This window comes from Polyodon spathula, chromosome 26 (genome assembly GCF_017654505.1).
Source record: "Polyodon spathula isolate WHYD16114869_AA chromosome 26, ASM1765450v1, whole genome shotgun sequence".
Lineage (NCBI taxonomy): Eukaryota > Metazoa > Chordata > Actinopteri > Acipenseriformes > Polyodontidae > Polyodon > Polyodon spathula.
Genome location: NC_054559.1, coordinates 3,141,894 through 3,162,107, shown reverse-complemented (window position 1 = coordinate 3,162,107; position 20,214 = coordinate 3,141,894). Strand labels below are relative to the sequence as shown.

The 20,214-nt window shown below is 41.2% G+C and overlaps 1 protein-coding gene across 1 annotated transcript in view; it reads left to right on the top strand.

Annotated features, from left to right (window-relative positions):
* The window catches only part of LOC121300935 (dynein assembly factor 5, axonemal-like), a 76,300-nt gene extending 57,673 nt beyond the window's left edge, over nucleotides 1–18,627 (top strand). Inside the window, exons 10-13 of the mRNA XM_041229936.1 lie at nucleotides 625–775; nucleotides 5,079–5,235; nucleotides 5,364–5,555; nucleotides 18,398–18,627. Of these exons, the coding sequence (XP_041085870.1) occupies nucleotides 625–775; nucleotides 5,079–5,235; nucleotides 5,364–5,555; nucleotides 18,398–18,552 (655 nt within the window). The 3' untranslated portion in view covers nucleotides 18,553–18,627. The remainder of the gene's footprint in view (nucleotides 1–624; nucleotides 776–5,078; nucleotides 5,236–5,363; nucleotides 5,556–18,397) is intronic.
* The last annotated feature ends 1,587 nt before the right edge of the window (nucleotides 18,628–20,214 follow it).

Sequence of the window (20,214 nt, the reverse complement as noted above, 5' to 3'; positions counted from 1 at the left end):
TGTATTGGACTGTTTTGCTTGGCATTGAAGTTGCCATGTTCGTGTACTAAACAGAGTGCAGAGCAGGAATTCTTGTGGCAACATTTGACATGACAAAAATCAAATGAAACAGGTGTCAATCAAACCTAACACTTAACTGCTGTTGACATTGAATATCTCTGCCCCACTCAGTAAGCAAAGTGGTGAAACCGGCTGTATAATTAACCGGTGTAATTCCAATAAGGAACCTGTCAAATACAACATGTGTATGGTAATATGACAGGAGAGGACTGCCACCACATAGCGACTAGTCAAATAGAAAAGTGACTGTGACCTCAGAAACTGGTAGTCGATTAAATCACATGTCACGTTGTGAAGTGTGTGATTTCAGATGAACAGAAGTGCAATCCCTTACATATAGTGACATTTTAGAAATAAATCGTTTTAAAAAACAGTTTTAAAATACAGTGCTTAAAAGTGTTACGGAACAGTAAGTGCACAAATAGAGAACAAGGTATTGTCAGACACAGGACTCAGCCTATTTGACAACCACATTTTTCTATCCTCCAATGCTGAAGTCCATTGTCTGATGGTGTTCCTTCCTGTGCAGTTTCCTAATGTATCTGTTTATTTATCTTGCTGCAGGCAGTTCCCCAACTATCTGGAGCCTTTACTCAAAGACATTGTGGTTCCTAATCTGCTGTGGCATGCTGGGAGGACAGCTGCTGCAATCCGCACCAGTGCGATATCCTGCCTATGGGCCCTGCTACACAGCGGCATACTCTCTGCAGAGCAGGTAAATCAAACCAGCCCATACTGACTGACAGACTTGCACATTGTCAAGAGACAGTAAACTGGAGCCTTTTTTCCTAAGCTGCAGGCAGTTCTGTGGACATTTATATAATTTAAAAAGACTTCTAGTTTGTCATTTAACTTTTATTTTAGTATTTCTAATTCTGCACTGTTGGGTATTTAATAGTTATGATTTAAGGCTATGATTTTGACACAGTAATTTTTAGTACATTTCCCAGACAAGGTGCAGCAAAAAAACAAGAATTCACGGAAAGGTCACCAAATAATGTGGTTTTAGCTACATCAACATACACAAGAACGTTTAAACAGTACACCAAAACTAATACTATAAAGACTATTGCCTTTGACTGCTGACAAGTTTAATGTTACTTTAGAGTACAAAACTTACGGTACATACTTCAGACCAACATGAGTTGACGGTGTGTGACAAGACAGAATTATGTCATCTGCAATTTCGAGTATGAATAACAGCTGTGCAGTCAAAAGGGCTGCAACACGATGTGTCCCGTACAGCTAATAGTGAAGCTGGTCAGCTAGCTGTCTGCACCTAATGTATTGCATTCATCTGCAGCAGGAGTGCTGTATGAATAGTTTTTCCATGATTCTGAAATAAATAGCATATTGTAAAGCAAGCCTCTAAGTTGGTAAACTTCTGTTCTCGAATGGATTTGTTCTTCTGTCTTTACAGAAAACAGCTCACTCACTCACAATTTCTTTTGCATTTTATCTGTCACCAATTCACATGCTTGCTAGCTGAGCTATCTCATTCGCTGACCTACATAGTTACATGTAAATGCTGTGTGTTACACAACCAAACAATTTACAGATACTCGCAGGTTTGTATTTTCAGTGCATTACATACTACATTTTTGAAAGGAAATGAAAGCAGCGCCTAACCAAGTGTCTTTTTACATACATTCACAAGATTTCACAGACATTTCAAATTCACAATTTCCGATTTCCAAAATCGTAGCCTTAGTTATAATCTGTTCATTATGGGTTAACCCTAACCCTAACCCTAACCCATTCTCGCTGTGTTCATTATGGGTTAACCCTAACCCATTCTGGCTGTGTTCATTATGGGTTAACTCTAACCCAACCCATTCTGGCTGTGTTCATTATGGGTTAACTCTAACCCAACCCATTCTGGCTGTGTTCATTATGGGTTAACTCTAACCCAACCCATTCTGGCTGTGTTCATTATGGGTTAACTCTAACCCAACCCATTCTGGCTGTGTTCATTATGGGTTAACTCTAACCCAACCCATTCTGGCTGTGTTCATTATGGATTAACCGTAACCCTAACCCATTCTGGCTGTGTTCATTATGAATTAGCCCTTATTTACACACTCAGGGACTGTATTAATACTATCCAAGCACACCTTATTTACACACTCTGAGACTGTATTTAATAGGTTCCGTGTGGAATAAATGTGTGACACCCTGACATAATTATAATAGGTTCGTGTGGAATAAGTGTGTGAGCCCCTCTGACATAATTATGATAGGTTCGTGTGGAATAAATGTATGAGCCCCTGACATAATTATACAAGTTCGTGGGAATATTAATGTGTGAGCAAGCTGACATAATTATTATTACAAGTTCGGAGACTGTAATAATACTGTTCAAGTCCCACCATAAATTATATAGGTTCGGGTGTAATAAATGTGTGAACCAAGCACATAATTATGATAGGTTCGTGTGGAATAATTAATGTGAGCCAAGCACATATTATTGATAGGTTCGGGTGTATTAATAAATCCATGAGCACACCTGATTTAATTACTGACAAGTTCGTGTGGAATAATGTATGAGTCCCTGACATACATTATGATAGGTTCGCACACCTTATTTACACACTCAGGGACTGTATTAATACTATCCAAGCACACCTTATTTACACACTCAGGGACTGTATTAATACTATCCAAGCACACCTTATTTACACACTCAGGGACTGTATTAATACTATCCAAGCACACCTTATTTACACACTCTGAGACTGTATCATCGTGTATCGGTGCATCGCCATACTTTACAACACTGTACAATAACCTTCGTGTATCGCGATACAAGCTTCAAATGAGTAGCTTGCAACGGACAAAAACGTGAAGTAAATTAACATTAATAAAAAGTTAAACGAAACTTGGAGAAAAACATTATTAATAATAATAATAATAATAATAATAATAATAATAATAATTAATAATATTTAATAATGTTTTTTTTTCTGTATTCCATTAGTAGCAAGCCAGGAATACTGACATTGTATTAAAGGCTTCAGAACAGGCTGCAGAAACGCTGCCTGGCCAATGGTAGTTGAGACAGCAGTGATTCTGGCCAGTGGGACTGTAGAGGAGGCAGAAACAGCCTGCCTTCTTGTTGTGGCCAGAGAGGAATTGGAAATCAAGCAGTGTCTGTATGATTGTATCACTTGACGCTATGACTGTAATTTTACTAAAGTTACTAATTTTTGTATTCAAGTGCTATATATTTCTTTGCCTCTTTTTGTGAGAGAGCATTTTATTTCCTATAGATAGCTATATGTTTATTTTTTCTTTTACCAGTTTTAATGTATTGCTCTCCTTTTAATGTGTCCTAGGATCATAATCTGGTGTAAATGATTCTTCTGTAAATACTATTAAAGTCTGTCATTTGTGAGGCAGTATAGGCTGTAAGAATTTACTTTTTTTTTTGCGGAAAGAACGTTTCCTATAAAGCTATTTATTATAGATGGCAAAACATTATATTATATTTGCTCACCTTTCGCTGTGCCCTAATAATCTTTTTATATTTGGTTTAATAACCCTTAAACTTTGATTTGATTGAATATGTTACTTTCTTTAAAGAAATATGTTAATCCTGATGAAAATTACTTATTTAATACAAATTTTATCATTCATTTTAATCTAAGTAAAATTATTTCTCACCACATTTAAAAACAGCACAGTGTAGAATAGTATACAAAATCAAATAGTATACTCAGCCTTAACTTAAATACAAATACTTAGTGATAAAATGTATGGAATAATAATAATAATAATAATAATAATAATAATAATAATAATAATAATAATTAGAACTGCCAGGCAGTTTTACAGCTCCCAAGCCCCAGTATCAGTACCCGTCTAAGCGTGTTTCGTTCTCAATGTGCCAAGTTTAAAATCAGCAACTTCAACTGTTCCACAGAAGAAGACTTTGAACGTTTTTTTTGTTTTTTTTTTTTCAAAACTGCGTCAGGCAGCCATCTTGTTTAACGCAAGTTTCTTAAAAGTCAGTTGTATTGCTACAGTATCAAGGATGATGCTTGTGAAGTTTCAAGTTAGTCAAGTAAACCGTTTGTCAACTGAGGCAGTTTTAAATTTCAGACATAAACATACATGTGGCGGTCATCTTGTTTTATAAAACATAACCATTTTGACATATTTGTGTTCCATTGTTACTGGGACAATAACTACCATGTTTGGAGTTTGTTGGTGAAACGGTGTTCAATAGCAGCAGTTTGTTGTTAAGGGCGCGTTTCATTAAAGTTTGTGGCAGCCATTTTGACATTAAAATTTATCACAGCAACTTCTGCTTCGCAAACTTGATGCGCGTTTGGATGCTGATGATATATGCCAAGTTTCAGATCAATCGCTTCACCGGTTCCCAAGAAGAAGATTTCAAAAGGTTTTATTGAAAAATGCGTCACAGCGCCAATTGCAAGGATTCAGCAGCAAAATGTTTTCAGCTTCTGACAGCCAATGTATCCAGCTTGTTAGCTGCCAAGTCAGAACCTGATCAGTCACACAGCTTTGAAGCAGCAGCAGTTTAAAGTTTTGGGAAGAAAATAAAAAAAAATAAAAATATAATAAAAATTTAAAAAATAAAAAATCTTAACACTGTACTTCTCTTTGCTATGTCGGGTCTGTCATACAAAGAGTGCAAGAGAAGCACACCCTCAACTTGATTAGAGGCAACCATGAAACATTTAAAAACATATTTGCTGTTAAAACTAAATAGAAAACACGAAAAGCTGATATTAATGCGTTTAATATGTTCAATAGAACCTGTTGTGGTTTAAGCATTTAGAATGCTGTGTCCTTGAAGTTGCTGCTAACAAGTTCCAATAGGGATGTGACTTAAAATTTTGAATGTTCCATGGTTAGTTGAATATTATGACATCTGCAGTGTCTTGAATAAGTCAGTTGATTAGACATTTTAAACTATTTGTTTTACAACTTTACGTACTCAGCCATCTCAGACCTTATTTGTTGTTTAACTTATTCCCCCTTTTCTGTTTTAGATGTGGACTGTTCAGAACGACCTACTGCCGCTTGTGATTGCTACTCTGGACGAAGATTCAAAAATGACTCGAGAAATGGCATGTCGTATTATTAATGCTGTTTTGAAACTCTGTGGAGACCAGTTTGACCCAGATGGGCTTAACAAAGTGTATCTTGGTATGTTCCCAGTATATCTGATTGTGGGGATCTGTGCTTTCAGAATGCATTTTCTTTTGAATTGGGGGTGAGTATATGGGTGTGGTCGCTGTTCCAGGTGTAAAGCGTGTTTTGTCTCCTCTCAACAGAACTATTAAAGCGTCTGGATGATGCCTGCAATGGAGTGCGGTGTGCTGCTGCTAAAGCTTTGTCGACATGGTTCCAGTGTGTTCGTGAGGATTATGACAGAACTACCTTTAGAAGTCACCTTGAGTTCCTGTACCGCGGACTGCTGGTTCACCTTGATGACCCTGATAGCAGCATTCAGAACGCTGTGTTTGGTAAGAGAGGGTGCAGCGGGCTGGATTGAAGTGTTAAGCTTTACTACAAACACTGCGTTTGGCTGTATCCTGGGTTGTCTGTATCACAGCAATTTATTATTCAACATAATTCAGATTTTGTTTTGAAATCACACTGCATAGGTAAATCCACTGCTTTTTTTTTCAAATTTTAATTGGGAAGGTTGATTAGGAGGGAGAGGTTGTTTTCGTTACTGCAGTGCAGCAGCCCCGGGACCGGTAAATAGCTGGAAGTGACTACCACTGTCGCAACACCTCATACGTATCCATATATCTGGAACTTGGTACTGTATTTAGCATAAGTTATTGATATCGGATTCTGTGGATATATCTGGAGAACCGCTTACAACGTTTGATCAAACATGTAATTGCTAATTCTTTTTATAAAAATATGTGGCAGAATGTGCGTAGCGGTGGTGTAAATCAAGCGACTCCAGTCCAGGTTCTGTGCCTGGGTTTTTATTTTCCTTCCCCAGGTCAGGGAAAGCACACTCAACAAAAAAATAATAATAATAATAATAATAATAAACAATAAGGAAGCCGGGATACACAACGATGTGTAACCCGACCACATAGAGTGTAACGGGGTTGCAGTCCCAAACAAATAACCAAACGAAAACAATCCATCTTTCTCCTTGTAGTCCAAGTCACAGAAAAACAACGCGCTCCCGTGAACCCAGCACTTCCGGGTAGTCACTCCTCCGATGTACTTTCCGGAGTGTCCCATTAGTGCTCTAGGATGTAGAAAAGGAGATGGGTTAGCAGGACAACAATAAAACGACCCATCTTTCTTTCTCTCTCTCTCTCTCTCGGTACCTTGCCAGAAGGAACAGAACCGTGGGCCACGCCCCCACTTGTACGCTGCGTCCCGTCCCGGTTGGTCAACGAGGGCAACCACCGTCAACCAATCCTTGATTGCCACCACGCTTCCCGACCGGGTTAATGACGTTGCGCACTGCGGCTCCGCCCCCTTTCCAGGTGGCCGACTTCCACCTCCCCTGGGGGTGACTGCTCCTCCTCCCTAACGTCCTCACCGGTCAGAAGGGAGATCTAAAACAAGAATCCATTCTTTCTTTGTCACATATCCCACCGCTCAGAGTGGAGCCGAAGGAACACTCTGCCAAATCTACCATTCCTATTACTACCCCCTCCCGGGAAAAATAATCCACATTTTGATGATCTTTCCCTGCACTATGTACCATATGATACATATAAGGTTGCAATTCCAAATACCACCGAGTTATTCGAGCATTGCTATCCTTCATGGTGCTTAACCATCTGAGTGGGGTGTGGTCCGTGACCAGATCAAATGAATGTCCCAGTAAGTAATATCTGAGTGAGTGGGTAGCCCATTTAATGGCCAGGCACTCTTTCTCCACAACCGAATAATTGCGCTCCCAAGGAAGCATTTTTTTGCTAATGTAGAGAATGGGGTGCTCCACCCCGTTAACTTTCTGGGACAAGACCGCCCCCAAACTAACCTCTGATGCGTCGGTATGGAGGAAGAATTTCTTGCTAAAGTCTGGTGATATTAGCGCAGGAGCCTGGCATAGTTTTTGTTTAATGGTCTCAAACGTTCCCTGACACTCTGCTGACCACTTAATTAAATGGCGCACTCTTCTTAGTGAGGTCTACCAGGGGATTGACCACGGTGGCATATTCGGGGATAAAGCGGCGGTAATAACCAGCCAATCCCAATAGTGACCTCACCTGGGTCTTGGTCTTGGGGACCGCCGCGTCCACCAAAGCCTGGACCTTGGTGGCCACGGGTTTCACCCGTCCGTTTCCCATAATAAATCCTAGGTACTGGATCTCTAAATTAGCAAACGCACATTTCCTCAGGTTGGCTGTCAGCCGGGGGCCGCCCTTAGAGACTGAAGGACGGCTGTGAGTCGAATTACATGCTCTCTCCAGGTGGAGCTATATATAACCACATCGTCAATATACGCTGCTGCATACTCACGATGGGGATGTAACACCTCCGTCCATCAGTCTCTGAAAAGCGCCAGGCGCACCATGTAACCCAAACTGCATGGTTTTAAAATGGAACAGTCCGTCCGGAGTTGAAAATGCCGTTTTCTCACATGAATTATGGGTCAATTACTTCGTCAAGTCCAGAGTTGAGAGAAACCTGGCCGTCCCCAGTCGGTCGAGGAGTTCGTCGATCCGAGGCATGGGGTAGGCGTCGAACTTGGCGATAGCATTGACCTTACGAAAGTCAACACAGAAGCGATTAGTGCCGTCCTTCTTAGCCACTATAACAATGGGACTGCACCACTCGCTTCTGGAAGGCTCAATGACCCCAAGATCAAGCATCGCCCTCACCTCGTTCTGGACGCCACTCCGCCGGCTTTCTGGGATCCGGTAGAGCCTCTCCCTAACAGTGATCCCTGGCGGAGTGATAACAGCATATTCGGTAAGGTTAGTTCTGCCAGGCACGTCAGAAAACACATCCCGAAATTTCCCGATCAACTTACGCAATTCCACCTGCTGATCCGGAAGTAACTGTTCCCCCATTGAAATCTGACTGGGGCTAGGGGCCTCTATGCAGGGTTCTAGGTCATCCTCCATCTCTCCTGGCAATGAATAAGACCTCCCTTGCCTTCCAGGGCTTTAATAAGTTAACATGGTAGATTTCCATTTTGTTTCGGCGATCGGGTTACCTAATTTCATAATTTACTGGCCCTACGGCCCGTATCACCTCATACGGCCCCTGCCATTTAGCACACAGTTTTGACTCCAATGACGGAAGAAGCGGCATTACTTTATCTCCTGGTCGAAAGGTTCGAATACGTGCATTAGTATTGTAATGCTGCTGTTGCCGATGTTGAGCCGATCTGAGATTGTCTTGAGCCAAGCAACCAATTAAATCAAGTCAATCCCGAAGTAGGAGCACATGCTGCACTGCATTTTTAGAGGAGCTTTTGTGTTCTTCCCAACCTTCTTTCAACAGGTCGAGGATGCCCCGTGGCTGCAGGCCATATAACAACTCAAAGGGGGAAAATCCCGTCAAGCTCCGAGTGGCTTTTTCACAGTATCTGTAAGGGTTCAGGGTACCTTTTCACAGTACCCTTTCACAGCGAAGAGTAGGTAAGGAAGAAGAGTAGCCCAATGTTCTTGCTCCTGACTCACAAACCGTCTCAACATTTGCTTCAATGTTCGGTTAAAACGCTCTACCAGACCGTCCGTTTGGGGATGATAAACAGACGTCCTGATGGGACGTATCTTTAGAATTTTATACACCTGCTGTAGCGTTTTTGATAAAAAGTTCATTCCGTGATCAGTTAATATTTCTTTGGGAATCCCTACTCTAGCCATAATCTGACTCAATTCTTTCGCAATTGCAGTGGCACTAGTAGACCGCAAAGGAACTGCTTCCGGGTACCGCGTTGCATAATCCACCATTACTAATATGTGCGTGTACCCGGAATCAGAAGGCAGCACTGGCCGAACTATGTCCATTGCAACGCGTTCAAAGAGAGTAGAGACAATAGGCAGTGGGACCAAAGGGGTGGGGTGCACACGGCCCAGCGCTACTCTCTGGCATTCCGGGCAGGTAGCTACATATTTCGCCACTTCAGTGTAGAGTCCCACCCAATAAAATCAAGCCAGTATTCGGTCCCTCGTCAACACCAAGGTGTTCTGCAAAGGGGACGTCATGCGCCAGCCTCATGACCTCGGGTCGACAGGACGGGGGAACCATCAACTGTTTGACAGGCTGCCCTGTGCCCGGGGCTAGATTTACCCTATATAGTAAGTGCCCCTCTACAATAAAGTGGGGATATACCAGCGTCCCGATGCCGCCAACATCCTTACCCTCAATAGACTGCTCCCAAGCGTGCACCAGTGTGGGGTCGTTGCTCTTCTCCCACACCTTCCCACTTTTCCCTCTGTCTCTCCTTGTGTGTTTTCCTAGGATGAAAAAGTGGAGAAAACAGTTCTGCATGGAAAGGGAAAATGGTGCCAATTACTTCCCTTCCCCGGGGGTCTGCCGTGTCTACATGTATGGTCCAGGCTGCCGATACTTTTACTAAATCCTTATATTGCAGCCAGTCTCGACCCAGAATAATCGGGTGTGGTAACTTTCCAGGCACCCCTACTACCAGGTGGCGCTTTATCAGACCTACCGATAGATATACTTTTAGGGTGGGTTATGTCGCTGTGTCTCCATGGATACAGGAGATCACCACCTGTCCTTGTGGCTGCCACGACACACTGCCGAGGAGACCTGTCCGAATCTGGTGGGGCAGAGGGCAACGGCGGTACATATGTCCCGCTGTTGGTATGACAGTGAAGCGGGGGACACCATTCTACTCCAGCTGGGGTCCAACCTCTGCCGTCATGGTAACGGGGCTGGTTGGCCCGACGGGGTCTGTGGTCTGGCAGGTCTTGGTCCGTGGGGGTGTTGATGGTGGTCCCTCGGTAAGGGGAAGTTCAGCAGAGTGGTTTGGCGGACATGCGGGCGTCCTCAAAATTTTCTCTCTCTCTGTACCTTGCCAGAAGGAACAGAACCGTGGGCCACGCCCCCATTTATACGCTCTGTCCCGATTTGGTCAGCGAGGGCAACCGCCGTCAACCAATCCCCGATTGCCACCGTGCTTCCGACCGGGTCGATGACGTTGCGCACCGTGGCTCAGCCTCCTTTCCAGGTGGCCGACTTCCACCCCCCCGGGGGTGACTGCTCCTCCTCCTTAATGTCCTCACTGGTCAGAAAAGAGATCTAAAAAAAGAATCCTTTCTCTGTTTGTCACAATGTAATACAGTAATTCGTTCAAATTTAAGATGCTCTTTTTCAACCATTTTTGTCTTCTCAAAGAGTACACAAACAGCAACGTGACTTACTGCTGAGAAAAGACGGACCAAAACGTTACTGCCTGATCTCGAATCATGGATGACATACAGGCAGCCATTTTCAAAGAAGTGTCATTAGCTTCCTGAGGAATTCATAGAGAAGCTTTTACAATTTCAGCTGTTTCTAACAAACAGTACAGCTTAGATAGATCGGAAATGCTCCTACTTCGGGATTGTCTTGATTGTCTTGATCAGACCCCAAGCAATACCACAGTTCACAAATTGGGAGAAAAATAAGTGTGAGTAATCACGATTGGATAATTGTAATGCGTTGTGTGATTGCAGACAGACGTAAACTGCCTCCATATTTGTAACAGAGGTTGTATCTTTGTAAGTGCATATTTACTTTTTGTTATATTTTTTCCTCAAATTGATGGTGGGACGTTTGGGCTGAGTCTTAAATTTGAAGGAGTGCAGTACATAACATATATTTAATGGTCATTAACTTTTTCATCACATTGATAGCTCTAATTCTGATGGACATTACTGACAGGCTTGTTTACAAAGGATTTGCCTTGTAAATGTTATCCCCTTTGCAGGTCTGACTGCTGGACTGCAGACCCCTGACAATCTGAATCTTGAGTTGTCATGCATATTGTAAACCGCACCCTCACAAAATCAAAGTGAGATTTTCAGGAATGTATTTAGTTAGTATAGTTTTGTCCTGCAGTTAAAACAATTCTGATACTGTTGTGTAAGATGGCACGCTTGAACGCACTGTTTCAGCTATTAAAGAAAGTGCTTTACAAGATTCAATGTGAAGTTTTCCTATTCAGTGCTTTATTGTAGGCAGCTAGCAAGGCCCTGATGCTATTTTAAACTGGTCTCAGACAGAAAACCATCCCATTGATATATAAAGAGCACATTGTTGAATTGCATTCCCCCAGAGCTATAGTCTGTGTTTGTTACATTTCAAACATGTCTTGGCTATTTACTGTCTCTGATTTCTTGCCAATTTACCACATGTTTTATACTCTTGTAATACTGTCGTGTTACCTGCTATCTGGTAATTGCTGGGCTGTCAAAAGAAGTCTTTATTGCATCTGTACAGAAGCAGGCATTGTTCTGTGATTCCCATCTATGTGTAATATTCATAAACCATAACAGCTCTCACTGATTGAATAAAGAAATGCTTATTCCACAGATATGCTATCTCACATAAAAGCCATTTTAAAGCGTGTTTCTTTCCATGTCTATTGAAGCCATAGTTTAATGTTTACCATCCAAACTCACTATCTGTAAATGATTCGCACTATACAACAAGGTACACTAGTGCCACCTAGTGAGTGCATGTGGATATTCAGATGTGGATCTCAGAAAGGGATTCTTTCTTTCTTCTCTTAGAGAAATTGCTCGCGTCAGTATAAGATTCCAAAATATGGTAACTGTTTCAAAATACATTCAGTAAGTGCAAGTTAGTCTAAATGTAACACCAGGCAACTTCAAGCAAGTAAATTTCACTATGTATCTCAAATGAAGATTGTTTAGGTGTTGGGTGTCCAAGTGTAGATTGTTCAGATGTTGTGTTCAAATGAAGATTGTTTAGGTGTTGTTTCACATGAAGATTGTTCAGATGTTGTGTTCAAATGCAGATTGTTTAGATGTTGGGGGTGTTCAAATGCAGATTGTTTAGATCAGTTCGCAAAGTTTTGGTGATGGAGGGCCAATTGATGGGATGGGGGACCGCACAAGAAAATGTACCACTCATGAAACCGAAATATGTCCCAAATCAAACCTTTTTTATTTCCTATACATTTTTGTATTTAAATTAGGAATGTATATTACTACCACTGCAACACCAGCCGCTTTGAAATGTATTTGTGTTTTATCCTGTGTCTTGGTGCCACAACAGGCTTATGTTTGAGCACCAATATCATGCTTTCACATCTATTATCCTGGTTACAACAATTAAAGCAGATAATACCGAAATAGGTACCCTTCAAACTATACCAATTAAACTCTTTTGTGGGTTATTCTTCAATAGTGAGGCAGAATGCATCTTGACTTGTACAATTAACCACTTCACTAAGAGCTGAATGTATGTACAGTGAACTCCACTTAATTCAAATCTCTGGGGACCATACAAATAGCTTGATGTGCAAAATCTGAATTAAACAAATTATGTAAATTGCCCCATGGTGTGGACATTTATAGCTATTTCCATATTAAATGAGCAGAAATAAAACAGACGTTATTGTATTTTACCTTTATTTTTATTTATTTTTTCATTCTGAAATCAATGAAATAATCTCACATTTCTATTTAAAGTGCAGCATTAATTATTCATAAATTATCTGCCATTATATTGGCGATTTCTATGAAATTACATACGATTGCTACGAAACATCGTAATAGCTACTGTACTGTAGCCTAACTGTAGTCTTATTCTGAAACACTGCACAAAAAAGAATTGTAACAGTAACAATTTTAAACTGTAGCCAGTGTCACAGGAAATAAGTTAGCAGTGAAATAAGTTAGTGTTTGCCTTTTTGAGCCTTTCTACGCATGCGCGAATCTTTGAACTTAAAGGCAAGGTTCTTTGAAAATTACAGGACGCCATTTGTATATTTTTGGAGAAACGAAAACAAGTTTTGCATTGCAGACAGTAATTTTTGTTTATATATGTTGTAATCTTATTTATCGAAGTGTATTGCAGACAGTATTTTCATTTGTATTATAAACACATTTTATCTTCAGGAAATTGCTCACTGTATTTTTGTTTTTTTAACATAAATAAATATTTTAATTACTTTGTCGGTATAATTTATGTCTATGCATAGTTAAAATCACTACTTGCCAAATGTGTATTTCCTTTAAAAAATGCCATTTGTGGACATCATATACTGTGGGATAAGCAAATAAGTGTTTAATAGTGTTTATGTAAGCTCACTTTAACAGTTAAATTATTTTCATGGTAAATTGCTTGGTGACTTTGAACCTTTTCAATAAATTGAGTGTGAAAGTGGGTACAAACACTTTTGTTCATGTAGAGAATAATGTTTTTAACGTTGTAATCAAGTCTGCGTGGGATAGCTAAACCTGTTAATATAGAAAACGTACACGTTTTTAGTGGAAGATGGTGTTTTAAGGTGTATAATTTGAGAAACGCACAAAACGATTGGCTTCCTATACATACCGTCATAAAGTGCAGTTATATTATTTATATGAACTTCTGTAATCTATAAAATAAATTGCAAGATAATTGCGTAATGGTTTCTGATACAGTATGTCAACACATACAAATTATGCATGTGTTCTATTTATTTCTCTTTCGCTGTATTATTAGTACCTAATTAATATCTGCGGCGATTACAAATTTAAAATGAAAAATGAGTTTGCCACGTCTTTTAAAACTGAGAATTAAACTTAACACCTATTATTAAATAGATAATATGTCGTATTAGAAACTGTTATTACATTTTAAACAGTGCCTGTATCCTGAACCGTAACGTTTCTTGCAGTCGCTCTGTTAACATTACAGAAGCTAGCTGGCTACTTCAGCTGCAAAAAGTAATCTAACGTTGTTTGGATGGTACCTTCATGTCTTCATGCCGCACCAACCGTCCTTGCGGGCCACATTTGGCCCGCAGGCTCTACTTTGGTAATCCCTGGTTTTAGATGTTGTGTTCAAATGCAGATTGTTTAGATGTTGGGGGTTCAAATGGCCCTCGAATTGCTTCATATAATGGCAGGAAAAGTTTTTTTTTTTTTTTTGTTTTTAATTTTATAAAATTAAATCCACTGGGCTCTATAAGCAGATACTGATACAGGCTAACCAACTTTACACAGTTTGCATTTACAAAGAATACAAGCAGGTGAGCTGTTTTTCCAAGCGTCCCTGAGTATTACCCATGTACCTGGAAAATTAAGATTTTCACCATTTTCTTTTTTCTTTCTTCTCTCATTAACACTGACACTAATGCCTTACAACATCTTATTTTCTCCTCTTCAGTAATAAATTACATGTTAGAATTAACAAATTATGTGATCGAGCTTTTGAGATATTATATAAATTTAGGCTGCTAATAGAAATATATTAGGTAGTTGATTTACTAGCCTTTACATGCCTGCTGGGTTTGAAACCACTATTATAAAAAAAACTGGTTGTTCTCATTTTTATTGTAACCCTGTGTGGTTCAAGGGGCGTGAGCGAGAGCTCCTCCCCTGTTCTATCCTGGCACAGTAATATCTGTTAACCTGCTGATTTAAACTCCAAGTCACGCCCTTAATCTCTGTCGGTCTCTTTTCGTTTGAGACTCTGACTATACTTGAGTTTTGATTAAAATGGCTACCCATCCGCCGCATTTCTTTCTCTTCCGAATCTGAATTCTCGGATTATGACTGCATTGCTCCTTCTGGGCATCCTCCTACTCAACATCCAAGCAAAAAGTATTCAAAGAAATCTAGCCATCCTTCTTACAATGCCGTTGACCCATCTGTCCTAGCCACTGCTGAGCCTGCTGCCTCGCTCCCGCTGTCCCGGTCTTCCAAGCTTCTGATGTTACTACCCCCCTCCCCCCTCCACTCTGAACGCCTTCCCCTGGGATTGTTGCCAATCCATCTCAGCCAAGCCTGTCTTTCCTCCACAAACATCAGTCCAGCAAAGCCAGGCTTCTCAGCGGACGCCCCTCCCTGCTGTGCAGGCTAGCTCTCTTAGGGTCCCTTCAGCCTCCAACTCTGGAAGGATAGTTTCACACGCTCCCCATCCTGCTGCTTCTCCTTCAGCCCTCCAGCCTGCCATTTCATCCTATCATATAGCTTCTCCAGATTCTTTCTCCAATCTCTGTTTCCAAATCTCTGGTGACATCAAGCAACTCATTCATCCTCTCAATGCTGCTGTTTCTTCAGTTTCTGACCGCATGGATGTGCTTGATAATAGGACTGCTCTACTCGTCTGGAACCAGCAGCCCCTCCCCTCCATCAGCCACTTCAGCAGCGCCTGTCACTTCCACCGCCCTGTTTTCCAAGATGTTTTATATATAAAAATAAATACATTTTAAAAAGTTTACCCTCTCCGGCTGCATGAACTAGACACTTATTTATTTTTTATTATTTTAGTTTTAACATTGTCAACCACTATTTTTTATGAATATCAGTGTTTTTATCCAATGCAGCATCCAGTCTAGCATTGGACTACACCCTTATTGATTGATCCTAAGCTGATAAAAACCCCTAAACCCCTATCCACTCTTCAGTGCCTCCCGCTTCATGAACCACCTCGCCAGAGTTACCCCTGTCCACTCTTCAGTGCCTCCCGCTTCATGAACCACCTCGCCAGAGTTACCCCTGTCCACTCTTCAGTGCCTCCCGCTTCGTGAACCACCTTGCCGGCATTACCCCTGTCCACTCTTCAGTGCCTCCCGCTTCGTGAACCACCTTGCCGGCATTACCCCTGTCCACTCTTCAGTGCCTCCCGCTTCGTGAACCACCTTGCCGGCATTACCCCTGTCCACTCTTCAGTGCCTCCCGCTTCGTGAACCACCTTGCCGGCATTACCCCTGTCCACTCTTCAGTGCCTCCCGCTTCGTGAACCACCTCGCCAGAGTTACCCCTGTCCACTCTTCAGTGCCTCCCGCTTCAGGAACCGCCTTGCCGGCATTACCCCTATTCTCAGGATGCAAACAGTGTAATAACTTGAATTCTTCATTCTGTACAAAAAACAAACTGCATTTTCCTTATGTGCAGTTACTGTGGTGACGCCTATTTCTGTTCCATCTTCCCGCTTTCCTCTGAATGACAGTCATCCCTCCTGATTGCTTCTATCCACTCACTCAGATCTTTCAGATCCACCGGACCATTTCAAACGGACATTTCAGTTTCACCATTCACATTATTCCCTGAGGCAGGACCTTCATATCTCATTTCCTCGTTCTGTCTACTACAGTAAAAATCTCAAAACCCACATTTAATATAGGCTCAGAAAGACTTCACCACATGATCATCCCTCCTGCAGCACAGGATCAGCCTTTGCCTTTTGCGATTACTTAATTTCTGTCCCCCACGACCTCTCACTATATACTGACACTTCCTCCTGTGGTTTCGGCAGTCTTTTCCTTAATGGTTTTCTAGCACTTGGCCTCTGTAAATCCACTCCCCCCCACACACACAGCTTAATTCCACAGCCCTGCTCCAGCTGTCACTGGGGGGAGCCCTTTCTGTGACAATCAGTCCATACCACTGCCGATGCTCTTTCTTGTTTACATCCATTCAGCAAGCAGATTTTTAGTTAAATCCATCCCTTTGCAATCTCCTTGCTTCAGCTCATGATTGCACGGCCTCTGCCCTCGCTCCATCCACCCGCTCCTCCTATGCAACAGAGGTTGGTCTACCTTCACATCCTTCTCCATGCAAAATCAGATCTTTCACCGTTCAACCATTATTTCAATCTGTCTTTCCTTGTTCACACAAAAGACAATTTACACCTCTCCCTGGATACCCTCAAAGCTTACCTTGCTGGCATTCAATCCCACATTCACCTATTATATATTTCTTCCCCTCTTCTCTCATCTCTCCCCACTGTTGTCTTTGCCTCAGGGGGATGATGAAGAGTTCCTCTCCTGCTTCCCCCTCCGGTCTACCTATACCTATTTTTATTCTCTGTCACCTCATCACAGTCACTAACATTGTTTCTCTCCTTTTGATGATATAGTCATGGAATCCCTTTGTCTTTCTGCCACCTTCGGTTTTCTCTGATATTCTGATTTTGCTGTCCCTTCTCCTTCCAGTTTTCCCTCTCTTTGATCCTGCGACCTCTCTCCTCCTCGATTCTCGCTATCTCCAATTTCTGTGCATCTCCAAAACAGACAAGCTCCGCCTGAGTCAATTCGTGCAGCTCTGTAAACTCGGCTCTCCTCTTTGCCCTTATTCATCTGTCCAGCTGTCTTTCTTGCCACTACCCCTCCAAAACCTCTGATCCCTTTTTCATCAACTCTAGCCGCACTGTCCTAACAAAAAAACTTTTTTTTACTCATCTTTCCTGTCTCATTTCTAAAGCAGGTCTGCCCCTCAGTTCTGTCCTCCCATTCACTCCATATTGGTGCAGCTAAAGTTAATGTCAATCAACATGCAATAAAAAAATTGGGTGCTGGTCTCCCATGCACTCCTCTCTTCATGATATCTCTCTTGCCCAACAGAGTATAACTAGTATGCCTGGGGTGGGAGCCATCTCTGACGTGGTCGCCAAAGATTTCCCCCCCAGTGAGTTTCATTCCACTCCACTGAGCAGTCCACTTATTCGGCCTGTCAAACCCATCAGGTCCAATTTGTTTTCACACGCGCTGTTTATTTTACATGTGCTGTTTTTTCTTTTATTCTTAGTAAAACAGGTTTAAAAGGCACTGTATATCAACATTACACTCACTATTGCATCTTCAGCGCTGCCCCACTCCTTGTTCGCTGTATTTATCACATATCTCTTTATAGCAGTGTGTACTGAAATCATCTCCTGATCACTCATTTTGTCACCAAACTCCTCAATAATGCTATCCAAGTCATTAGTTTTCCAGTTCTCAACCCCGGCGCGGGCGGTTCTCTGCGAGCCAAGGGGAAACCTGGTACTCTTTCCGAAGTTGTGTTCTGCTCTATCCATTTTACCTGTGCCAGTCTTCCAAAGCTTGTTTCCAGTTTTAGAGCCCAGCTATTCGGCCTTGACTCCTCGGAGGTGGCTCTCTGCAAGAGAATTGAAGCCTTAGAAGTCTGACCACGTTGACCTCCATCCAGATGGGTGACCTTTGCAAGCCAGGGAGATCTTTAGGCTTCTCTTTGATTCGTCTGCTATCCTATTTTTGGCTCCCCTTGGTGGAAGGTAACACTTTCCCAGGCTTGAAGGCCGATCGGTTCGGGCTCACCGCAAGTCAAGGGGAAACCCTGTCCTCTTTAGTCACAAAGCACTTCTCTCCAATTCCTGAGGTTCATCCTCCACACAGCCCTTACTCCTGTCCCACAAATTAACTATTCTTTTCTTTTACTTGCAGATGTTTTGAAACAAGGAAGTGTTGTTGATCCCTCTCTGCTGGAGAAAGAAATAGAAGCAGTGAAGCATAGACATCGCACCTCAAGCTACTGCGAAGAGCTGCTTCAGCACATTCAGTTAAACTCCCAGACCAGTACAGGCAGGGCTCACACATAGACGCACCTGGAATATGTAACACTTCCATAATTATTAATGTACAAAGGCTGGCACTAATATATATATATATATATATATATATATATATATATATATATATATATATATATATATATATATATATATATATATATATATATATATATATATATATATATATATATATATATATATATATATATTTATTATATATATAATATATACAATACAAAGGACACTTGTTTCCTTTCTGATGACTGCAGCTCGGACAGATATATTCTGCCAAGTTGTACTTCTACATACAAGACTGCAATAAGTACTGATGTCTTGATTTCTATTCTTCACAGTCTCAGGCTGGTCACATGCGGATCTATCTGCAGACTTTATTTAGTGCCTACCTGAGTGCTGTTCTCACTCTGTATTAATAGTGTTCTGACAGGTGCTTTTATTTTTGTAAGTAATTTTGCAGTTTATGCCAATTTAGTCCAAGTTAAATTCATTTTTTTATGTAATCACCCAGAATATAGGAACAAATCTGACATTTACAAGGGTGTCCTGAAAAAAAACAAGCATCCAAACAGTGAACACAGAAGATACAATGCACACAATATTTAAAAACAACCAGATTTTATTTGCATGTTCTTTCTTAATGAATCGCCTCCTTATGCTTCTATACTTTTGTGCAAGTATGTCTGGGAATCTACACGTTACCCTTATTTAAAGTATATTCATTGTCTGCTGTTTTTACTTAATTGCCTTGTTGCAAAGAAACTCAATTTTGAAGCAAAATAACTAAAAACAAAAAAGGCAGTTGAAGCTATTTAATCTAACAGCATCAAATGAACCCTGCCGTATGCCTGCACTGCTTAGTTTTCTTTCCATAGTATCACTCAATTATTTACAGCATCTGCAGTTAAAAAAAAAAATGCTGATCATTTCTGTTGAATTATTACACACAGAAGTAATCATGTTCACTCCCAAATGAGTTGTACATGTGTGTCATAGTATTCAGCACATCCTGCGTGTTCTTGTTCAATTGCATATTGTTTTTTTCGAGATTAGTTTATTTGCCTAACCTGTAACTTTTAATGAGTTCAATTCAATGTGTGCCTTTCTAATGTTTTTTTAAATAAAAAAAAAAAAAAATTACTTACTTGGTGTGTAATTGTGTTTGAGTCTGATACCTGTACTTGTTTTAAAATAAGAATAAATAAATGAAAAATAACTAACAGAGGGATTTATATTTAATGTTAATCTCAGAAGCCTTGCATATGTAAAGACAAGTTTTGTCAGATGCAATATTAGAACTAGCAGAAGGAATAAAAGCCTAGTCTGCTTGCTAGGCTCAATAGACTGAAGAAAAAGCGGAAGACAAGCTTTTAACAGGGGTCCCATAGGAGGAGTGAAGCGACGGGGTGAGAGTTCCCGAGCCCCTGGATAGGTTCTAGCAGCAAGACAACATGAGCACACAAGCCAATAAACTACAGTTTCAATGGTGCTCCTTCCAGGGGCAAGACAGTGACAGGTGATAGACAAAGGTCTGAGTTGTTCAGGTCTGGAATTCTTCCATCTACTAAGGAACCAGCCTTAGATCATCCTCTATATGCCGTCTTTGTCCTTGTACCAAGTGTTGCACCAGGAAGGGAAGGAACACCTTATCTTTCCTGGTACCACTGGGAGAGA